Source organism: Artibeus jamaicensis, unplaced genomic scaffold (assembly GCF_021234435.1).
Source record: "Artibeus jamaicensis isolate MK-2021 breed Jamaican fruit bat unplaced genomic scaffold, CSHL_Jam_final contig_432, whole genome shotgun sequence".
NCBI classification, from domain to species: domain Eukaryota; kingdom Metazoa; phylum Chordata; class Mammalia; order Chiroptera; family Phyllostomidae; genus Artibeus; species Artibeus jamaicensis.
Genome location: NW_026521828.1, coordinates 12,786,185 through 12,806,138, shown reverse-complemented (window position 1 = coordinate 12,806,138; position 19,954 = coordinate 12,786,185). Strand labels below are relative to the sequence as shown.

Below are 19,954 nucleotides of genomic sequence, written 5' to 3'. Positions count from 1 at the left end.
GGACCACGGAGGGCCTCCCAGCTATTGCCCAGGAGAGAGGAGCGTGTGCAGTGGTTAGAGCAGGTCCATGATCTGCAGGCTGTGGGATTTAGGATGAGTGTCCTAACTCCTCTGTGCCTCCATTTCTTCTTCTGCAAAACAGATGTAAATATGCTCCCTACCTCCAGTGCCGTCGTATGGGCTAAATGAGGCTCACACTGTACTTGCTCAGTAAATAGGCATAATTATTATTGAGGGATTCAAGAGACTTCCCTCTCCACGGTGCTCTCTCTGCACCACAGAAGCTCAGGCCACCATCTTCAAGTCCCAGCACTTTGTGGATGTCATTCTCTGAGCCCCCACTGGAGCCGAGCTGGTGGTTTGAACATCACCTTGCCCAGGCCTGGTTTGCAGCAATTCCTGTAGTGCAAAGGACTGGGGCTGGAGAGAGAGGGGCCGCTGGGCCCGAAGCCGTATGAATGGGACTCTAACGTCCTGAACAAAGGAGGTGATGGCTTGCCTTGCAATGGCCTGACCAGCCTGTTTCCTAGTCCTCGCCACCCCGCCTCCCGTGACATGGAGCATGTTCAGAAGAGCAAAGCACCCATGTGGTGGGGGAGGTACTGGCATCATCTCAGGGGGAGCTAGCAGTGACTTGGGAGAGGACATGAAGAGACAGAGGCACAGATGACCAGCTTTCACTCTGACTCTGACAGGGACCGTGGAGGTGGCCTATGTGGCTTCAGGGGGCAGGGCCACTCCAGCCTATCACCACTGTCACCCAGCTGTTCTTCTCCACTGCCACTGCTCTCTTCAGCTCTTCTTTCTTTCCTGCCTTTGCCCCATTTTCTTTCTTCCCTCCCTCGGGCCCTTCTTTCTCGGTGCCCCCCACCCTCCATGCCATGCCTTTCCACCTCCTCTCTTGTTTCCCTCTGCCCTCCTCTCTGTCCTCCTCTCTGTCCGTCTCCATCACTCTTCCCTCCCACCCAGTGCTGGTTGGACCCTGTGCACAGGGTCCTGGGGGTTGGGCAGGACCCAGGCTGCAGCATCCTGAGGGTGGAGCAATGGCTAAAGAGGAAGCAGGGGGAGGAAGCGGAGGGAAAAAAGGAAAAGATCTCCTTGGCAACTCTCTCTTACACACACACACACACAGCTCCAAGAGCCTTGCACAGGGGTGCGGGCACTGCCTGGGACCGACACCCCCGTCTGGAGTGTAACTGCCCACCCTGCTGAGGAGGTACCACTAATTCACTGCCTCCCTGTGCCTGCAAGCCTGGCAGCTGTGCCCCGTGGTGGTGAGCAGCAAGGAGCCGGCCCCGCCTCCATGGAGCAGAGAGAATGAGCCGATGACTGCAGTGGGGGGCGACTGTTCCTGCCAAACTCCCCCCTCCCCAGGGTCAGGACAGGCCTGTGAGCCAGCACACGTGCCCCCATCTGTGACCTGTGTGCGGGACTCAAGAGCAGGACCGCATGCCACGGGCTGGCGGCCGGGGGTGGGAGCCCCTCAGTCACTGCACGCAGCCGTGCCACACCAAGATGAGGAACGTGAACCGGGGTACAGGCTGCACCCCTTCTACGTGGGGAGGGACAAATGAGAGGAGGGCCGAGTTCCTGGGCCGTGGTCGGGGTAAGGGTGGAGAGACACTGAAGTCTTGGTGGCATCACGGCAGCCGACCTTCCACAGCCCACACATGTGCTCACACGCACACACCCAAGTGGCTCAGGGTCCTGCTGGGCCTGGGCAGGCACCACGGAAAACGTGCCATCCATACGGCCCCCAAGGGGCCTGTCCCACTAAGGGCAGTGAGCGTGAGGGGGCAGAATCAGTAGAAACTGGGCCAAGAGAAAAATGATCCTGCAGAGGGTCTAGGCAGAGGGTGATTTGGTTAATTCATTGCAGTAAGTAATACCAGGCTCTACTCAAAAGGGAGAGAAGTCAGGAGTCAGGGAGCAGCACTGTCCCCTGAGGTGTCCCACATAGCAGAGGGAAGCAGAGACCCAAGGGACAGGGGATGACAGCTACTGGGCCGGTGTTTGCACAGCATGACCTACAGTTAGAGGACCCAAGTTCAAGGCCTCCCATTGGCTCCAAATGCTCATGGCACATCTCTTTCCCATGAGCCTTCACTTCCTCCTGAGAAATATGGGGACAAGATGTTCCTTCACAGACTCCAAGTACACTTCAGAGGGAGGCCCTATGCTAAGCACTTGACCTATTGCACTATTAATACCTCACAAGCAATGGCCATGAGACAGGTACAGTCACTGCCCGTTCTGCAGATGCCACATGACTTAACCATCTAACGTCTGTGTGACTTCAGCACCCTGCCCTGTGTTCGTTGGCCTCCGCTAGGGCTGTAAGGGCCCTCAGGAAGCCCATGCTCCCTACAGATGGGGGACCGAGGCTTAGAGAAGGGAGCTTCCCTCTCACAGTCACACAAGTCAGGTGCAGAGTCAGGGCCACACCCAAAACCCCTGACTCCCAGAGCAGGGCTCCTTCCCTCACCTCGCCCTGCCTGCCCCCTTCCTGACACTGCAGGCCTGCTTGCCTAGGTCCCAACGTAGCCAGTAGGCACCGAGAGAGAGGAAGAAATGGTGCCAAGGCCCAGGGTGGGTCTCTTAGTCCCTCCAGCCAGGTCTGGGTCTCTCTTCTGGCTCCTAGGAAATGGTCAACGCTGCCCAGGATTCCATAGTCAAGGCCCAGCTAAGATAGGCCTGCCCCTCGCTTAAGCCTGTCAGCCTGGCAGAACTGCTGCCATCTGGCCCAGACAAAGGGCAAAACGGAGCTTGTCTGGCACCTCTGGGCTCCACTCCCCCAGACTAGTGACCCAAGGAGCCAGAGTTACCTCTGGTCTGCCTCCTCCCGTCCTTCCCCACCACAGGTGATGTGAGCACCTGCCTGGCGACACCAGTCAGAGGCCTGACAGAGTCCAGACCCGGGTGTCCTGGCTGAGCGGATGCGGGGGGCCACGAGAGGCAAGATGGGGGCCAGTGGGAGCCATGCCGATGGCTGGGCAGAGCAGGAGCCACAGCACGCGGGCTGAGCCTCTTGTCACCACGCCCTGAGTCCTGGTCACTTCTTATTTCAAACACCCTCTGCAGATCTCAGGTCAGAGCCGCCACCAGCACCCCCGTTAGGCAGGCTTGGGGACTGCTGGGCTGCGGACTAGGTTGTGGGTTGAAGCTCAGGTGGGTCTTCTGGGCCGTTTGCCAGGCTCTGGGTCAGGTAAGACTCAGGCAGGTGAGCTCCAGGCTGGGTTGGAGCTTAGACCGAGCCTTCTCCTCGGGGATTCAGGAGCAGGAGCCAGCCCCCAGCCCCAGCTGGCCTCCCTGTTTGGGGCCAGGTTGGCCAAGGGAATGGGCCTTGGCAGGTAGGAAAGAGCAGAAAGGACATTTGATAGTTCTGCACTTGTGGCCCCAGAGGGCAGGGGCCCAGGAAGAGAAGCAGGGCTGGAGCCGGAGGCCGGGCCACCTGGAGCAGGGCTGACTCAGCAGGAATGGGCAAGCCTGTTACTCAACTGGTACCAGCCTAGAGCCACAAGGGAGACCTGGCTCCTGCCACTTTAGAGGGCCCCGTCCACACAGCTGGGACAAGCCCCTGCACAGCTGGAGTATCCTGGGTAGTGGGCAGACTGTGAACAACCCCTCCCTGGGGGACACCGGGCCTGGGGCACTGTCCCAGTGGGTGACTTCTTCCAAGTCTCCCTCCTGAGCAGGTGAAGGCTCTGGGGCTGGCAGGGATCGCTGACCTCTGCCAGTCCCGGTCCTCGCCCACCCTGGCCCTGGCATCAACATATTGGAGAAACAGAAAGGTTCCCGCTGCGGGGGCCCGGGTTTGGGAGGAAGGGGCCCAGGACATGAATGCTCACCTCCACCCTGCAGCCCTAGGGCAGACCTCCACTCCTGGGCTGAGCTGCCTCTGCAGCGGGGTTGCAGCTCCCAGCTAATCCCCAAACCCCTCCACCGCACCCACCCCGCCCTACCCGGCCTGCTCATCCACAGGCTGACGAGTCCTAACAGGCCTCCTTTGCCAGTGACAAAAATAACTATTTTCAAAATTCACAGCAGGGCTTTCGCCTACACACGCTGTGCCGACTGGAACCTGAAGGGAGATACTCGGAACGCAGTGTGCGGATGGAGGCACGCTGTGCAGCAAGGAGGCTCGGAAACCCCCACCCCACTCCTCCCACCACTCAGCTCATGTTCCCCAACACACACACATGTGTGCAGGAGCCCAGAGTGCCCAAGTGGGAAGGGCTCTTAGATCACCCACGGTACACAGGCGGCGGTGGGCCCAGAGAGGATCTGGGATTCACCTGAGGTCACACTGTGGATCCGCGCCAGGACAAGAGCAGAACCTACACGTTCTGCGTCCAGGCCAGGCTGCCCACCTCCTCTCCCATACACGTAGCCAGCGGTTCGCTCACACCTGCCCCCAGGACGCACATGCACACAACCCCGTGCTCACAGACAGCACTACAGCCTTTGCTTCGGTGTTACTGCATTTTAATCAAGTTCATGGGCTCCTCCACAACCACTAGCCTGGCCAGTCCCCTACAGCCGTGTGAGGTAGGCAGGGCCAAGTCTAGCATCCCCATTTGCAGATGGGGAAATTGAGGCCCAGAGGGAAAAGGTTGGGCTTAAGATCAAAGCAGAACCCATATTTTCTGATTGTTGGCTCAAGGGCTCTTTTTATAGCTATTTCTACCACCCTGGGTCCTGTAGCAGCTTACAGCCAGGCCAGTTCCCCTGGGCGCTGGGGACAGGAAGGAGAGCTTTCTACCACAGCCCCCACTACCAGTCAGGCCCCAGGACTGGCCCAAGCCATGTGAAGGACTGGTCCGAGTCACCTCCCTGGGTCCCTGCACCTCCACCCACAGTGCTCAGGGATCTCTTCAGAGCGTGGCCAGAGTGCCATGTCTTGGCAGGGGTCCAGGCCTGGACTTGCCTCCATGTGACCCCTTACCCAAGCAGTTCTGCAGAGGACAGGGTTCATGGACGAGAACTTAAATGAGCTGGGAGGTGGTAAGGTCCCAGGAACTCTACCATGGTACCAGGCACCAGGTCCATACAACAGAGCCACAATGTCACTAGAGTCATCTCACAGATGAGGAAAGGAAGGCCCAGAAAGCGTGTGCAGGTCACCCGAGGCCACGGAATAAGTCAGTGGAGATGTAGGACTGGGATCCAGCCATTCCAGTCCAGTTTATTCTACCCCCACCCCAAGCCAAGATCCCCATTCTCCAGCAGTGGGGCTGCACAGCCTCCATTTCCCTTCAGACGGACACTTGACCTCAGGCCCCTCCCTGGGAGAAGCAGGACCAGGCTTGAGTGAGGCAATATATTTAGGAGGACAGAGAGCCTCACCTCCCCCACTCAGATTTGTTGGGACATCCATCTGGTGTTGAGTTTACGAAAAAATGATCGCAGCTTGCAAATCTTGCATTTTTTCTTGCGACGCCCCCGGGAGAAGCTTCGAGTTCTGGCTTCCTCCTCCTCCTCCTCTTCCTCTTCATCACTAGCCCAGGGCCCCCAAGCACCCCCATTAAAGTCAGGATGCGCCCGGGGATTCTCAGCCGGGTAGCGCACAGGGATGGCTGTGCGGTTATACTCTGCCAGGCGAGCCAGCAGGGTGCGGACCACGTCGGGCCGCTGGCCAGCTAGGTCTTCCCGTTCATAGGGGTCAGCACTGATGTTGAAGAGCCACACAGCCTGGCGGGCACTGGCCATCCTCTCCAGGTTCCACCAGCTACCAGGGAAGGCAGCCAGCGTCTGCGGTGGGATCCAGTCGCCATAGCCAGGGTCCCCCGTCAGCAGCTTCCACTCGCCCACGCGGATGGCCGCCTGCACAGCAGTGTTCCAGATGCCGAAGCCACCCTCGAGGGAGCCGTGCCGGGCGTGGTTGTAGAGCGGGTCGATGTTGTGCAGGATCTCTGTGCGCGGCGAGGCCCGGCCCTCGCTGATGGCTGGCCACACGTCGTAGCCGTCTAGCCCATCGGCTACAGAGGCAGTGCCACCTGCCAGACTCACCAAGGTCGGGTACCAGTCAGTGATGTGCACCAGTGCCCGGCTTGTCCGTCGTTTTCTCTTGAGTAGGGGGCTATGGACGAAGCCGAGGCCCCGCACACCACCTTCCCAGTAAGTGCCCTTGCGCCCTCGCAGTGGCCAGTTGCTGCCCCCCGAGAATGTCTGGCCACCATTGTCACTAGAGAAGATGATGACACTGTTGTTGTAGAAACCATAACGCTTAAGGGCCCAGGTGATGTTGCGCACGGCCTCATCCATGCAGGTCACCATGGCCGCGTACTTCCGCCGGGCCACGTTGCCCATGGTGCGGTAGCGGTACAGGTACTCACGGGGGGACTGCAGGGGCGTGTGTACTGCCTGGAAGGCCACATAGAGGAAGAGGGGCTGCCGGGGGCTGTGGCTGGCCAGGATGCGGCTGACGCGCTGGGCATAGAGCATGGTGGAGTACTGGCCGCTGAGACCCCAGGCCACGCTCTCGCCCTCGTGCAGGTCAAAGCCGCACACCCCGGGGCCGTCACAGTTGTCGTAAGTGTAGTAGTCCACGTTGCCCGTGAGCGAGCCCAGGAAGGTGTCGAAGCCCCGACGGGTGGGCAGGCACTCCTTCCGGTAGAAGCCCAGGTGCCACTTGCCCACCATGTGGGTGGAGTAACCTGCTTCCTGCAGCTTCTGGGGCAGGGTCACCTGGTCCAGGGGCAGGCAGTTGGGCTGCCGAGGGCGGATGATGGAATGCTGAAGTCCCGTGTGGATCTGGTACCTGGGGAGAAGTGCAGAGGGCACAGAAAGCACAGGTGAGCTACCACCGCTGCCCCGGCCGTCCAGCCCCGAGCGATACTCACCCTGAAGTGGGCTCTGGTCCCAGCGTGCCGGCATATACAGTAACAGCAACCAGCAGGTATTGTCAAATGTGCTAAGCACTTCAAGCGCTTTATCTTTTTGAATCATCAAAATCAACTGAAGCAGATATTATTATCATTTTACAGATGAGGAGATTAAAGCTCAGAATGGTTAAGCCACTCACCCAGGGAAACACAGCTAGGAATTTGGAGAGTTAAGAGTCAAACCGAGGTCCATCGTGACAACGAAATAATAACAGCAAACACCAAGCCCTCACTATGTGCTCGGCATTGCACTAGGCCCCTATACACATCACCTCACTAACCCCTCACTGCAGCCTAGAGGGTGCATGCCATTGTCCTTCCCATTTGCCAAGTAAAGGAACTGAGGCTCAGTAAAATAAGTCACTTGCCCAGTGATTCATACAACAGCGACTGGAGTTGAGATTTGTATCCCCAGCAGTCTTTACAGACTTCAGAGTCCCTGAGTCCTACGCCACTAACCTGCTATGGGGCCTCAAGAAGTCCTGCTCCCTCAGGCAAACTCCTACCGACTCGTCAGAGCTCGGCCCAGATGTCACCCCCACTGTAAAGTCACTTCAAGCCTTTCGAAAAATGAGCCACTTTTGCTTCTGAGTTCCCCCAGATTTAGTCCACACAATTATTGTCACACCCGGCCATGAGATTCCACTTAGTGTACGTGCCATTGGGCCCACTGCATTCCTCTCAGGTGGTGTTCAGAGAACACTCAATTACTTATGGAATGAATGAATGAATGAATGAATGAATGAATGAATGACACTAAGACGATCTCAGAGTCAGAAGGGACCCAAGTCATCTTCTACCTTATCCACCTTGTCCTAAAAAAGAACTAAGACCCAGAGGAGGGAAAGGACCTTCCCCAAGGTCATTTAAGGCCAGGGCAGGACTTGAACATAAATGCAAACAGAGTCCAAGCACAGATGCTTTTCCAGAAAACTAGGCTGCCACTCCCTTCCCCCATGTGTTTGCTCATGTGTAAGAGTGAGTTAGTTGAAATGGGAGATCTTTAAAAATCCTTCAGTTCTCAAATTCTGTGAGACTGATTCTTCTGCGCCTGTCTGTAAATGCATGTGGCCCCTGGATCTGGGTCACTTACACAGGCTACCACCTCAAGGCAGAAGGAAATGGTTAGCAGAATCCTCATTCATTCATTCCGGTCCCATTCTCCCTGATGTGGTAAAAGCCCCTATGTGATCTGCTTATAGGGTCTTGCCTTTACTCAAGTCTTAAAAGTCCAGAGTAAATAAAAAGCCGGGAACTTCACCAGTGCTTTAGAATCCCAAACCTTTTTTCTACCCCCTCCCCCCCCACCCCAAGGAATCCAAACTAAATCAAGACCTGACACCTTTAACCCCGACACTGGGGTGGGGTGTTTATTTTGGTTTCCTAATCTTATAGCTGTTACTGTTATCCATCATTAACTACTACTGCCATTTTTAATTGTGTATGCCACATACGTTATTTCACTTAATCCTCATAAAAAACCTACAGGGAAGACTATCACTCTGCAGATGATGAAACTGAAGCTCCCAAAAGTGAGGAGGCCACAGGTCCAAGTTCAGACTGCTGGCAAGCAGTGGAGCTGCACTGTGAACCCAGGTCTTGAAATTTCTCAGTGATGAGGCCCCTGAGGACCTCAGTCAAGCTAATGAATGATTAGATTTCATTCAAGAAGTACTCTGGAGCCCTGAGTCAGGGCCAAGCCTCTCTTTCTAGGGGCTGGGCACCATGGAGCACTGTTGTGTAAAGTGGGTGGGCCGGCTCAGAGTCCCTGAAGCCCAGTGCAAACAAGTAACATGAGAAACGCTGGCTCTCTCCAGCTTCACCAAACACGACTGGATTTATTAACAAACACTAATGAGAGTCGTCAGCATCAGTCAGATGCAGCCAGATGTAGGGGGTGGAGGGCAGATGCCGCCCAGCCATCCTTTACAGATCAGGGCGGGGGTGGGGGAGCAGCTGGAATACTGCCCCGCTGGCTGTTCATTCCCCTGCTCAAACCAAAAGTCGCCTCTCGGGACAGAAATGATAACTCGTGCACAAATCCCGGTAGTGCAGACTCTTCCTCCCTCTTCTGGAGGTGAGTCACCATTCAGTCTTCACCACCAGTGCCACCCGAAACACATACAGGGGCCCCTCTTCCTCCTCCTCCCGGCCTCTCTCCGTTCCTGGACCTGAACGCTGAGTGCCACACTGAAGGAAGGGAACGCAGCTATTTGACTCCCAGCTTCAGGACCCCTGCCAAGTACCTGGCCTCTCAGCCGCCCTCTCTTACAGAACCCGAAGTTGGGTACGGGCTTGAATGAGTTGGGCCCCGCCTGACTCCGTGCCTCAGTTTCTCCCATCCAGGAATCAGGGAGATTACAGCTCTGGTTCCTGAGGTCACACAAGTGGCTTTTGGGTGGAACTTGGGAGAAAACAGGCCTTGGACCTCATCCAAGGGGGATTAGCTTCAGCCTTGCCAAAGGATTTTCTCTTAAGTGGCCAGTTTGCTTTCCGCACCCCCACCTCCTGTTCCCCTGCTCTTTCAGTCCTGTCATCCTGCCACCTTGCCCGTGGACAACTCCTGTGGAAGCAGCATGTCTTCCTGGGACTCCCAGCCAATTTGGGAGGCTTTTGCAGATGAAAACCCGAAGGCTTGGGCAAAGGAAGTCACTAGCCTAAAGCTACTGAGGTCATGGCATCCCACGTGCATCTCTCACCTCCGCCTGTCAAAACCTGGGTTTCTTCCCAACAGTCATCATACAATTTGGACACCCCAGCCCTTCCAGTGACATAGAGGCTGCGATTCATTGACAGCCAAGCAGGGTACACGAAATTCATTCCATCCTTACTGCTGTTTCTCAAAAGAGAAACTGTTCTTCACCCCATTTGATGGACAAGAAAAGTGAGGCTTAGAGATATTAACTAGTTTGTTCAGGGCCTTGGAGTGTGTAAACAGAAGCACCATTCAAACCTAAGTGTCGGAGGCTGCCATATTCCTTTCACAAAGGGAAGATGTCTCCTTCACAGGGTGTGGAGTGTGAGTATCCTGCAACACGAGAGACCTCAAAGATGATTCAACTGGAGGCCCAGAGAGGGCAAAGGATTTACTAATGATCACACAGCTACCTGAAGACAGAATTGGCCCCGAGCCCTGGTTTCCCGGGTCCCAGAGGGGCGATGTAAAGGCAGGGGAAATCCACAACTCAGTTTATCTGGGGCTTGGACAGCCAGCCCCAGGGCCTGGGTCATGCCTACCTGCCAGTGAGAAGTTGGCTCCGTGAAGGCGTGCAGATGGGCTGGATATAATAATTCTCCAACTTGACACCCTCGGCGGCCAGCCGGTCTAGCGTAGGGGTCTCGATATCTGAGCCATGGTAGCCTACGTCGTGGTAGCCCTGGTCATCGGTGAGGATGAAGATAATGTGGGGAGGCTGGGGTGGAGCGACCGAGGGCTGCTCGCTGGCCTCGCTGGGCCCGTCGGCCACCAGGGTTGGCTTGGCCCAGTCCCAGGACAGGTAGCCGAAGCTGAGCAGGCTGACTAGCGAGAAGCCAGTGAGGGCGTGCATCGCCAAGCCGGCTCGCGCGCGCGTCTTGGCATACAGAGCTCCCCAGGCCTCACCGCCGCGCGCGCCCAGGGCGCACAGTCCTCCGCACGCCGGCCGGCCTGCCGGCCCGCCCGCCTGAACGCTGCGAGAGCGCTCAGCAGCCCCGAAGTGCTGCCCAGTGAATGGTCTGAGACAGGCGTTCGGGAGGCGAGGCCGGACCTGTGCGGCTGCAGCGGGGCGCCCTGGGGAGGTCAGTCCCGCGCCCAGCTGCCTCCCACCGCTCTCTCGCTCACCCTATGCCGCCCTCGCTCCCTCTCCCCCAGCTCAACTGGGCCAGCCTGAGACACGGCGTGGTGACTTCCAAAAAGTGCTCTCCACCATCCTCAAACTCTCCTCTTCGATCTACCCCTTGATTTCTCCCGCCTCCTAATTTCTCTCGCCTCTGCTTTCCCTTTCTCCTCCCTCCCGACCCTCCAGCCCCAGGCCCGGCCTCTCGCCCCGCCCGGAGTCTTGAGAACAGTCAGCCTCCCAGCAGGGAGGTGGGCAGGACCCCAGCGGGAAAGGGGAGGGAGGCACGGGTTGGGCGGGCCTGGAGTTGACACCGCGGAGAGAATGCGAAAAAGTTGTAACATCTGCCGGGCCAAGCCCCAGGTGGAGGGGCGGGACGCGCAAAGGCGGCTCCGCCCCCGGGCGGGAAGCCCAGGCTGCTCAGCCCTCCAGCTCCAGCTCCAGCCCGCCCCCCCCACCCCCACCCCGGCGGGATTGGGAAAAGGACGGAGGGGGCTGCTTGGAATTCGAGGGAACAGCTCCGGAATGGCCGGGTCAGACATTCCTAGATTATGGAGTCTTAGCATCTCTGAATACCCTCCCTGGAAGGAACGCGCATAATTTTCTCTTCCAACCCGCTCATCCACAGTAAAAGAAACTGAGACCCAGAAATGGGCGGGAACTCGTCTAAGTCATGGAACAAGTTAGTGGCTTCTTCCCTTGGCTCGCAGTGGCTGTTTGAGTGGCAGTAGAGAGAGCAATGGAGAACAGGAGGCGACTTTGGAAAGCACCAGGCGCTGGAAATCGGGAAGCTAGGTTCTGGCCTTGCCAGCTTCCCTCTCCACCCCTGCCCCCATCCCTAATCAGCAACTCATAACGGGAACCTTAGAATGCCAGCGCTAGAATCCAAAGGGCAGGGGCTGTTGTATACATCATGTATCCACAGGATCTAGAGGTTCAATCCGCATATGTAACGTGAATGGATGAATGGGCCCCAAGGGTCATTCAGGCCAACTCCCACCCAAGAAAGTCTCCACTGCTCAGAAAGCAAGTCTGGGGAACTCCTGGGCCAGGCGAGTGTTATAAATGAGTAAAGCAGCGGGCTCGCTGTGTTGCCAGATGAAGGCAGTGGAAGAATGTGGACCCATGCAACTGAGTCTTCTGATTTTTTTTTAAGAAAACCCAAATGTAGCCTATTATGAGAAATATTCCAGTTGTTAAGTGTTAGTAACTAATTTAAAGAAAAATGTAAGCACTATACAGTCTAAATCAAACCTACCGGAGGACCATTTTAGGCCATTGGGTACCTGTTTGCAACTTCTGTGTTGCTTTCCAAATTTTTACAAGGCTGCATTTTTAAATGGGAGCACTGAGTTAAACGAAACCAGGATTTCAAACGTTTAATATGCTAATCTCCAGAAGGGAGGCTGGTGAAGCTGTGTTCCCCAACTTCCTGTGACCAAGAACCCTGTTTTTCACAGAGCCCCTCGAAGGGACAGTGTTTTGTGAACTTTAGGAAACGCAGAGTGTCCAGGTGTGACTTCTCTCTTGGTGCCTTTCCCCTGCCAGTATTCTGGCAGGGGATCTTTCCCTGTGTCACGGTCCCTCCCTGTGTCCTTAAAACCACCCAGTGTGGGGAAAGACACCAGACCTCCAAAATAGCAGCCGGAGTCCATCTGCATTTTGAAACGAGGGCTGCGTGGGGCCACCACTCAACGGCCCATATTTAGGGTGACCAGATTTATCAGAAGGGAAAACTGGGCCTGTTGTTCTGGCAGCAGAAACGTTGAGGACAGACAGGGAAAATGCAGCCCCCTGAGGGGAAGGCTGCTGAAATGATGCTTTGGCAGAGGCCGTCCTGGGGGTCGAAATGGGACAAGTCACAGGGGGGTCGGATGGACCTGAGTTCTGAATTATTTTGCATTGTCCCAGATCTTGGTCAGGAGGAACTGGAGAAGTAGCACAAGTATAAATGGCAATGGGGATGAGGTGGGGATTCAGCCCCGCCCCCAAAATAAAGGTCTAGGAGGCTTGCAGGCTGCAGATTTCTATGATGCTGTCACAGAGACAGGACAAGCATGGTTTCTGAGAGTTCACACTGTGGGCTCTGACGTCAGATTGCTTGAGTTCAGATCTTGCTGCTTATTTGGGGTCGGGCCTTGGGCCAATTATTTAACCTCCCTCAGCCTCCATTTCCCCGTCTGTAAAATGGGATAATGATATAAATGAGATACGATGCAGTGCTCACTAATGTGCCCAGCACATCGTAAGCACTCGATGAATGAGAGCAGTTTTCCTGCTTGTCCTCTGTGGCTCTGAGAGAAAAGACGAAGTTCCTGAGAGTGAACGTGACTGGGAGACAGATTCCAGGCCAACCGAAAGGATTACTTCTCTAAGTCATCTGGCAGCTTAATACAAGGGTGACAGTGATGGGTGAATCACTATGCGGTGACGAATGGGTGGAGCTCTTGGACCTAGCTTTTTTTTAAAGATTTGATTTATTTTTTAGAGAGCGGGGAAGGGAGAAAGAGAGGGAGAAACACAGCGATCCGCCCCCAACCGGGGACCTGGCCCACGACCCAGGCATGTGTCCTGATGGGGAGTGGAACCGGTGATCTTTCGGTTCGCAGGCCAGTGCTCAACCCGCTGAGCCACACCAGCCAGGGTGGACCTAATTCTTGTTTCTCAATAGTCACATTTCTTTCATGAGTCCCTCAGTAATCACCCAAGCCCACAGTGTTCTCAGAGAGCACCATTCCCCCCTTTCATGCCCTAGGGAAATAAACACTGACCTTTGGCTCTTCTTTTAATGCCATTACACAACAGTGCCAGGCTGGAACGTTTAAACCAGGCCTTTCCAAAGGCAAGGAGGAAATAACCACAAAGGGTGAGGAGAATTCAGGCCATACCGCTTTTAAGGTGTGACTCACTCATCTTCCTTTTGTGTCCTCTGCAGGGTGCCTACCTGCCTTCTTTCCTAGGACAATGTCCGTCCGCCCTCCTCTCATCCAGGTAGACTCTCAAGAACTCTTAGCTGTATCAATGTCAGGCCCAAAAAGCATGTCTCAGAGAAACAGAAGCTAGTCTTCACAGTTTCCATCTCAGGCCCTAGCTGCTTCCCAGATGATTGACATTAGGATTATCCACCTCATACGGGTAAGATCCGTCCATTCGTTCACAGAGGTGAGCACTCTCCCCCCAGCCCCCAGAGGACAGCCACACCAGAGCACTGGGAGGAACCTAACATCTGCACACAAAATGCAGGTCAGATGTGGGAGGGATACTGTGGATACTGTGGATAGCGTGGCTACTTCCTGTCAGAAATTTCCATTGATGAAAGCAGACTTCAAACAGCACTGAGCTCCTCCACACTGGAATTATGCAAGAAGGGGATAAAGTGTCTGTCTGTCCAGGAAGTAACGGAGAAGAGCCCTAACCTAAAAATCAGGGGCAAAGCTCAAGGACCTTAAGATTCTTTCCTGCTTGAAAATGTTATGATTCTAATTATTTATCCTCAGAAAACTCTTTAGGACACAGATATAAAAGTGAAAAACTGGGTGAGCTGGTTCTGTGGCTTCATTGTTGTGCATGGTGTGTGTGTGTGTGTGTGTGTGTGTTTGGCCACCTTTGAACTAAAATTATCTTGGTGCAGATATTATTTCCTTCTGACTTCATGGACCTTGGCAAAGATCTCATGCCCAGATTATGCATGCTGTCGTCCTCCAGAGGTCGATTTGTTGAGGCTGGATCGAATCAAGGGCCTGAAAGAAAATGAGGATGGCCTCTGAGCAGTCGAAAATGTCAGGGTTCAACCCTTTGACTCAGAAGGGAGCTCCCGGGGCTTTCCTCACATCAAGCCTGAGGACTCTTACTTCATACACAATTCTTACAGGGCTTATGGTTTCATTTCCCAGCCCAAGAGTATTGGGAACAGCTCAGAAAGAATACATAAGAAGGTGGCTTGAGGCAGCTGCCTGTTTTATACTAATACAGTGTCAAAGTGAAAACATTAGGGAGAAACAAAAGAATAAACAGAAACATCAGATTGGTCCAAAAGGCTAGGAGTTTGGGGCCACTCGTACAGGAGCAAAGAGCCACATTTATCTAAACACACCGAAGGCGTCACCAAGTCACAGCCCAGCACAGACGTGAATGATGGATGGCTTGCCCTTCAGGGTGTCAGTGCAGTTCAGGAGCCTCTCTCTAATAAAGCTAGGGACAACCCGGGCTATTGTTTAAGTCTTCCATCCTGAGGTGGTTACTATGACAAGTTCACGGCATAAGCTCAGCTTCAGTTCTAGAGCATTCTCCCTGAAGAGGCAGGCTCAGGAGGCAGCAACGTCTGCAGTGGGCTCTGTGGTGATGAGGATGCTGGAGGTCAGGCTCGGGAACCCAGCAACATGTTCCACCCCAGTGGCAGGCCCAGCTCATCCACCTCCTGCCTCCTCTTAGCAGCCCTAGGGGCCAGCACGGTGCTCCCAGCACTTCAAGCCGCAAAGCTTCTGTGCCGTGAAAGGGCGAGTGGGCCCTGGGTAAGCAGCCCCCGGAGTGGAGCACAGGATTCCAGCAGTTTGGCCACATCCTCCCGCCGAGCAGCTTCTCTCTCTGGGAAAGACCTCTGCAAAAGAAAACTCCACAAGTTCCCTTGGATACCTAGTCTAGTGACCACTGGTTCCCATGCTCTCCACCAGGGCATCATTAATTAGAATTAATGGTTAATGGAAAGGCTGGAGATGTTTAAGAAAGCCACGTGGCTACATGATGGAGAATGTATTGCAAAGGCCCACGTTAAGGGCCTGCGTGAGAAGGCCAGGTGGGAACACGCCCGCCCACATGAGCTGTCCTCGCCAGTGGACAGGCTCCAGGCATCTGAGACCCAGTTCTTCCTGGATATTGCTTGGGGAAAATGGTTCTAAGAGGAGAAACATTTTCTTCTTTGATGCTGGGGCATCCCATTAGCATTTCCGGGAGAGATACACATCCCCCCCACCCCCACCATTGCTTCTGGTCCTCTCTGTGGTCTCACTGAGTGCCCCTTGTGTCAGGACCCCATATCAGACATCGCAGCCAGGAGTGTCAAGAGCCCGGGCACCCACAGCCCCTTGCCTTTAACCCTTCACAGGGCCCCTGCCTGGGCATTTCAATGGCTCCTTTCTCTGGTGCTCAATGAAACATTCTTCCAAGTAGATTATTGAAAGCAGAGCTCTGGGTACACAATGGGTGCTCTGTGCTCACAGCCGCTGCCCAATCTGTTTGCCCAGCCTGACTGCGGCCTCACCTCTCCACACGTTCCCCACCCTCCACCTACCCGACCCCGGCCCCACCTCGAGGCCAGCTCAAAGGGAGGCCGTATGAAAGGACTTGTTCTCCACCTCCTCAGAAGTACCCGCCGGGGCTCTGCCAGCCTCAGGAGGAATCGGCCTGATCCAGGCCTGCCTCCAGCCCATCCATCAGGGGATCTGCCCACTCTGATGTCCAGAGGCTTCCATCCTCACCGATCAGCTGACATTGCCCTCTCTCTACACACACGTGCCCACAAACACACACACACTGAGTAGGGGTGCTGAGATCCAGGTAAATCGAGGGGCTCCTACAGGTGAGAACGGCAGGCTGCCCACCAGCACCTCCTCACAAGCCTCCAGATTTGAATTGAGGTCCTGGTTAGATGTGAGGCCCCCAGAGCTGGGTTGCCTGTGTTCCTGCCCAGCTCCGCCGTGTGCTAGCTGCGTGACTTAGCTACGTGCATTAACCTCAAGGCCCTATTTGTAAAATGGGAATAATAATAGTACTCACCTCATGAGCTTGTTGCAAGGATTACAACAGACAAGCCGGGTGAAATTCTTAGCACAGTGCCTGGTGCACAGTAAGCTCTCGAGAAGTGATAGCTATTGTTGTTATTGCTACTGTACTTGGATTCCATTGTCATGATCCCCGGAGTCTATTCCTACAAGTGCACAGCCTCGGGAACGAAAGTCTGTCTTCCCCTGATCAAGTCAGTCCTTGCCTCCTAGATTTTCAGTGGCTACCAGCTGCCTGCAGCAAGAAGCTCAAGTGTCTTGGCTTGGCATTCGGTGACAGTATTTTGCCCTCCTTCTTCACAGTAGCCACTGGTTCTGTGGAAGATAACAGGTCCCCTCACATTTGGAGAAACCAACTTTTAGCACAAGCTGTAAGGAGACCCTGCCTAGGAACAAAACCCTGAATCAACACCAAACTGAAATTTGAAAATAATAATAATAATAATAATAATAATAGCTTGTATTTCTTGAACATCTACCATGTGTCAGATACCATGCAGGACTCTTTACTTAATTCTCACACACTCCAATGACACAGGTGACGTTATCATCATCTACATCTTACAGATGGAGAAACTAAGAAGCAAAGAAAGACTAAGTGTGACTTTTCCCAAAGTCATACATCTAGAACATGTCAGAGACAGGATTTGAACCTAGGTCTGGAACCTAATGTCTGCGGTGTTAGGTACCCAAACTTTTATCCTCCTGTTAGAGACAGCCAGGCTGGCAAGGGGTCTTCACTTATGGTTTCCCTTGAACTTGAGTGGCTACATGCTGCTCTGGTCCCAGAGCATTGGAATGGCCTGAAAGTCCCCAGGGGCCCTGGGAGGTCTGAGTGGGGACAGAAATGACACAGACTGATGATTTGGAGGCATCCAGCGACATCCGGCAACTTTTGCACTGCTCCACTCCTTGGGCGCCGAGTGGGAATGGAGCCACCTCGCCAGCCTGCTCTCATGTGCGCTCCCCGACCTCCACATCCCCTCCGCACCCCACCGCACCCCCTCCGCACCCCCTCCACATTCCCTCCATGAGGCCCCAGTGCCTGCTTAGACTGGCTCCTGTGTGTCCAAAGGCCTTCAAGGCAGGGGCCTCCCCTAGCTGTCTATCTTCTCAGGCCCAGATGTCACCAGATGTCAGCTCTGCCACCCTGGGAAACAAGAGTCAGCCTCCTGGGGCAGCAATCTCGCTGGGCATTTCTTCCAAGGGGTGGCCTTGGCTAGACAGCTCGAAGCCAGGGAGAGTCACGAATGACAGGGACTGTGGCTTGCCTCTGTTCCCATGGCAACGGCTGTGCTCCACTTAGTCGATCACTTTTTGAAGCTCCTGCTGGTGTGAAAGTTATTTTGCATAGAGGTGCTTAACTCTTATCCAGGAACTCTACTCTTGGTCTTTAGATCCTTCCAGGTTCCTTATAAAATTGACTTTCTCTTTCCTCCCTTTGTGGAAGTCCCTTCATCTTTAACGCTCAGCTCCAATCCCACCTCTTCTAACAGACCTTTCCAGATCCCTTCCCCTCCCCTGCCCACGTGGAGTCAATCTCCTGCTCCCCACACTCCCATGGGGCGTGTTTATGGCTCTACTAGATCACAGCCTGCCTGTTTCACAGTTATTTATGCATCTCCTTCTGAGCCCCTGGCGAGCGATCAGTCCATAGTAGGTGCTAAACAAACATTTGTTTGAATTTATTTGAATTTCCTTTCAGAGTTTTTAAAAATTACTATTATTAACAGTACAGACCATTACTAATAATCCCTTATGCTTGTAAAATTATTTACAGTTTATATATAGCTTCATGCTTGAGGGCACTGCTTTAAACGCCAGCCCCACCCTTGCTCTCTGCGTGACAGTGTGCAAGCCTTGTAACCACTCATGACCTGCTTCTCAGCAGTAACGGATTGTTGTAAATATAAAAATAAATGTGCACATGGTTTCCTTAGCCCAGGGCCAGATGCCTAGCGATGCCTCGGCAAATGGTAGCTCTTATCATGACTCATGGTCCCTTTTGGGCCTCGCAAAAGGTCTAGGATGTGAAGAAGGCAGGGGCTGTTGTCAGCGTTGTCGCCGTCGGCGACGTGTGAAGAGATGGACCTCAGAGAGGGGAAGACGTGCCTCAACATTCAGGCTGCAGTTGGATGCTGTGGTGGGTCTGCCTCGGATCCACCTGCTTCCTGGTGACAGACCCCACTGGGGGGTCACCTGCAGGAGCAGGCTTGGACAATCCAAGCATTAAATGTCCCCGGTTACCGTGATTACCATGATTAGTTCAGGGAAGTGACCCAAATCTGTCCAATGAGACTCAATTCTGAGATTTTCGTTTGAATTTTTCAGAACAAGATTGTCTCTTTTCTGCTGGACTGTAAGCCTGGACCTGCCTGGGGCTTATTCAAACAGAGAGGAAAGCAAAATGCAGAGGTGGGGACAGATAGATTCATAATATCCAGTGAGCACAGGAACCCTAGAGCTAGAATTCCCCTGGACTTCGGTGATGTGAACTAGTTAACTGTCTCGTTCTCCTGCTAGTCTGCATTGGAGCCCGACATTTGCAACTGAACAAGCGCCAACTATTACAAGTCTACTGTCTCTTCCACACAGAAGTCAAGGGTCTCTTTGTTCCATTCATTCTCTCAACAAACACTTATCGAGCACCTGCCATGTGCCTTCTACTCACCTGGGCTGAGACTACAGCAGGGGAAAGACAAACTTGCCCGGCCCTTCTGGAGTTGAAAGCCCATTGTCACTTCACTAGACATAGGAAGCAGGCTGGGCAGGAGTCGAGGCGGGCAGCTGGAACTTGTCAGTCACTGGCAGGAAGGAATGGTTTAGGCTTTCAGGAATATCTGCTCGTCCCAGATCAAAGCAGGAAGGTTCTAGACCAAGGTCAGAGGCTGGACTGATGGCTGAGGCTCTAGTCCTCTGGGTCCAGGACTCTGGGCAGAGGAAGGTTTCTGGGGGCGGCATAGCTCCAAGGTCTGATCTCAGGGATTTGACCCCCATGCTCTTGGCTTAACAGATAACCTCTCCCTTTGGGCTGGAACTCTGGTTGTTGAAGGCTCTCCAGCCTTGAGAGTATCCTGGGAGGATGCTTCTGCTCCCAGGAGCTTCCACTACACTTCTCAAGGGGAAAGGCCCCACTTTCTGGCCTACACTGAGGCTAAGTTTTTCCTTTACCCAGTGACTCGCCCCTGGGAAAACCTGTGTCTCCAGGGCCGGGCTCCTTGGGGAGGCTGTGATGTCTACAAGGTGGATTTGGACTTCTCAGCTGGCTCATCCATCTCGGCCTCATCCACCTCTAGCACAGCATCTGGTCCATAGGAAATGGATTGGTTTTTCTCAAATGAATGTTTGTGCGGTTTTCAAAGACAGAGACAGGCGCCATCCCGAGGCAGGCTGGTGGTGAGCCTAGTAAGCCTAAGTTCAGGACCTCTCCAGGCACGGCTCCCCTCTGAGTCCCAGGAGGGGCCCTAACAACGAGTTC

The 19,954-nt window shown here is 54.4% G+C and overlaps 1 protein-coding gene and 1 long non-coding RNA gene across 2 annotated transcripts; both read right to left on the bottom strand.

Moving 5' to 3' along the window:
• Nucleotides 1-5,160: 5,160 nt before the first annotated feature.
• Nucleotides 5,161-10,694, bottom strand: ARSI (arylsulfatase family member I). The gene is made up of 2 exons (XM_037161966.2): nucleotides 10,122-10,694; nucleotides 5,161-6,760 (listed from the first exon to the last, which is right to left on the bottom strand). Exons 1-2 carry the CDS (start codon nucleotides 10,430-10,432, stop codon nucleotides 5,356-5,358), a joined length of 1,716 nt encoding a protein of 571 aa, XP_037017861.1. The 5' UTR covers nucleotides 10,433-10,694; the 3' UTR covers nucleotides 5,161-5,355.
• A 4,002-nt stretch (nucleotides 10,695-14,696) lies between these two features.
• On the bottom strand, nucleotides 14,697-19,275 carry LOC119061403 (uncharacterized). The gene is made up of 3 exons (XR_005084771.2): nucleotides 19,148-19,275; nucleotides 16,472-16,791; nucleotides 14,697-15,296 (listed from the first exon to the last, which is right to left on the bottom strand). It is a non-coding gene; the product is annotated as an uncharacterized LOC119061403 (long non-coding RNA).
• Nucleotides 19,276-19,954: the final 679 nt, after the last annotated feature.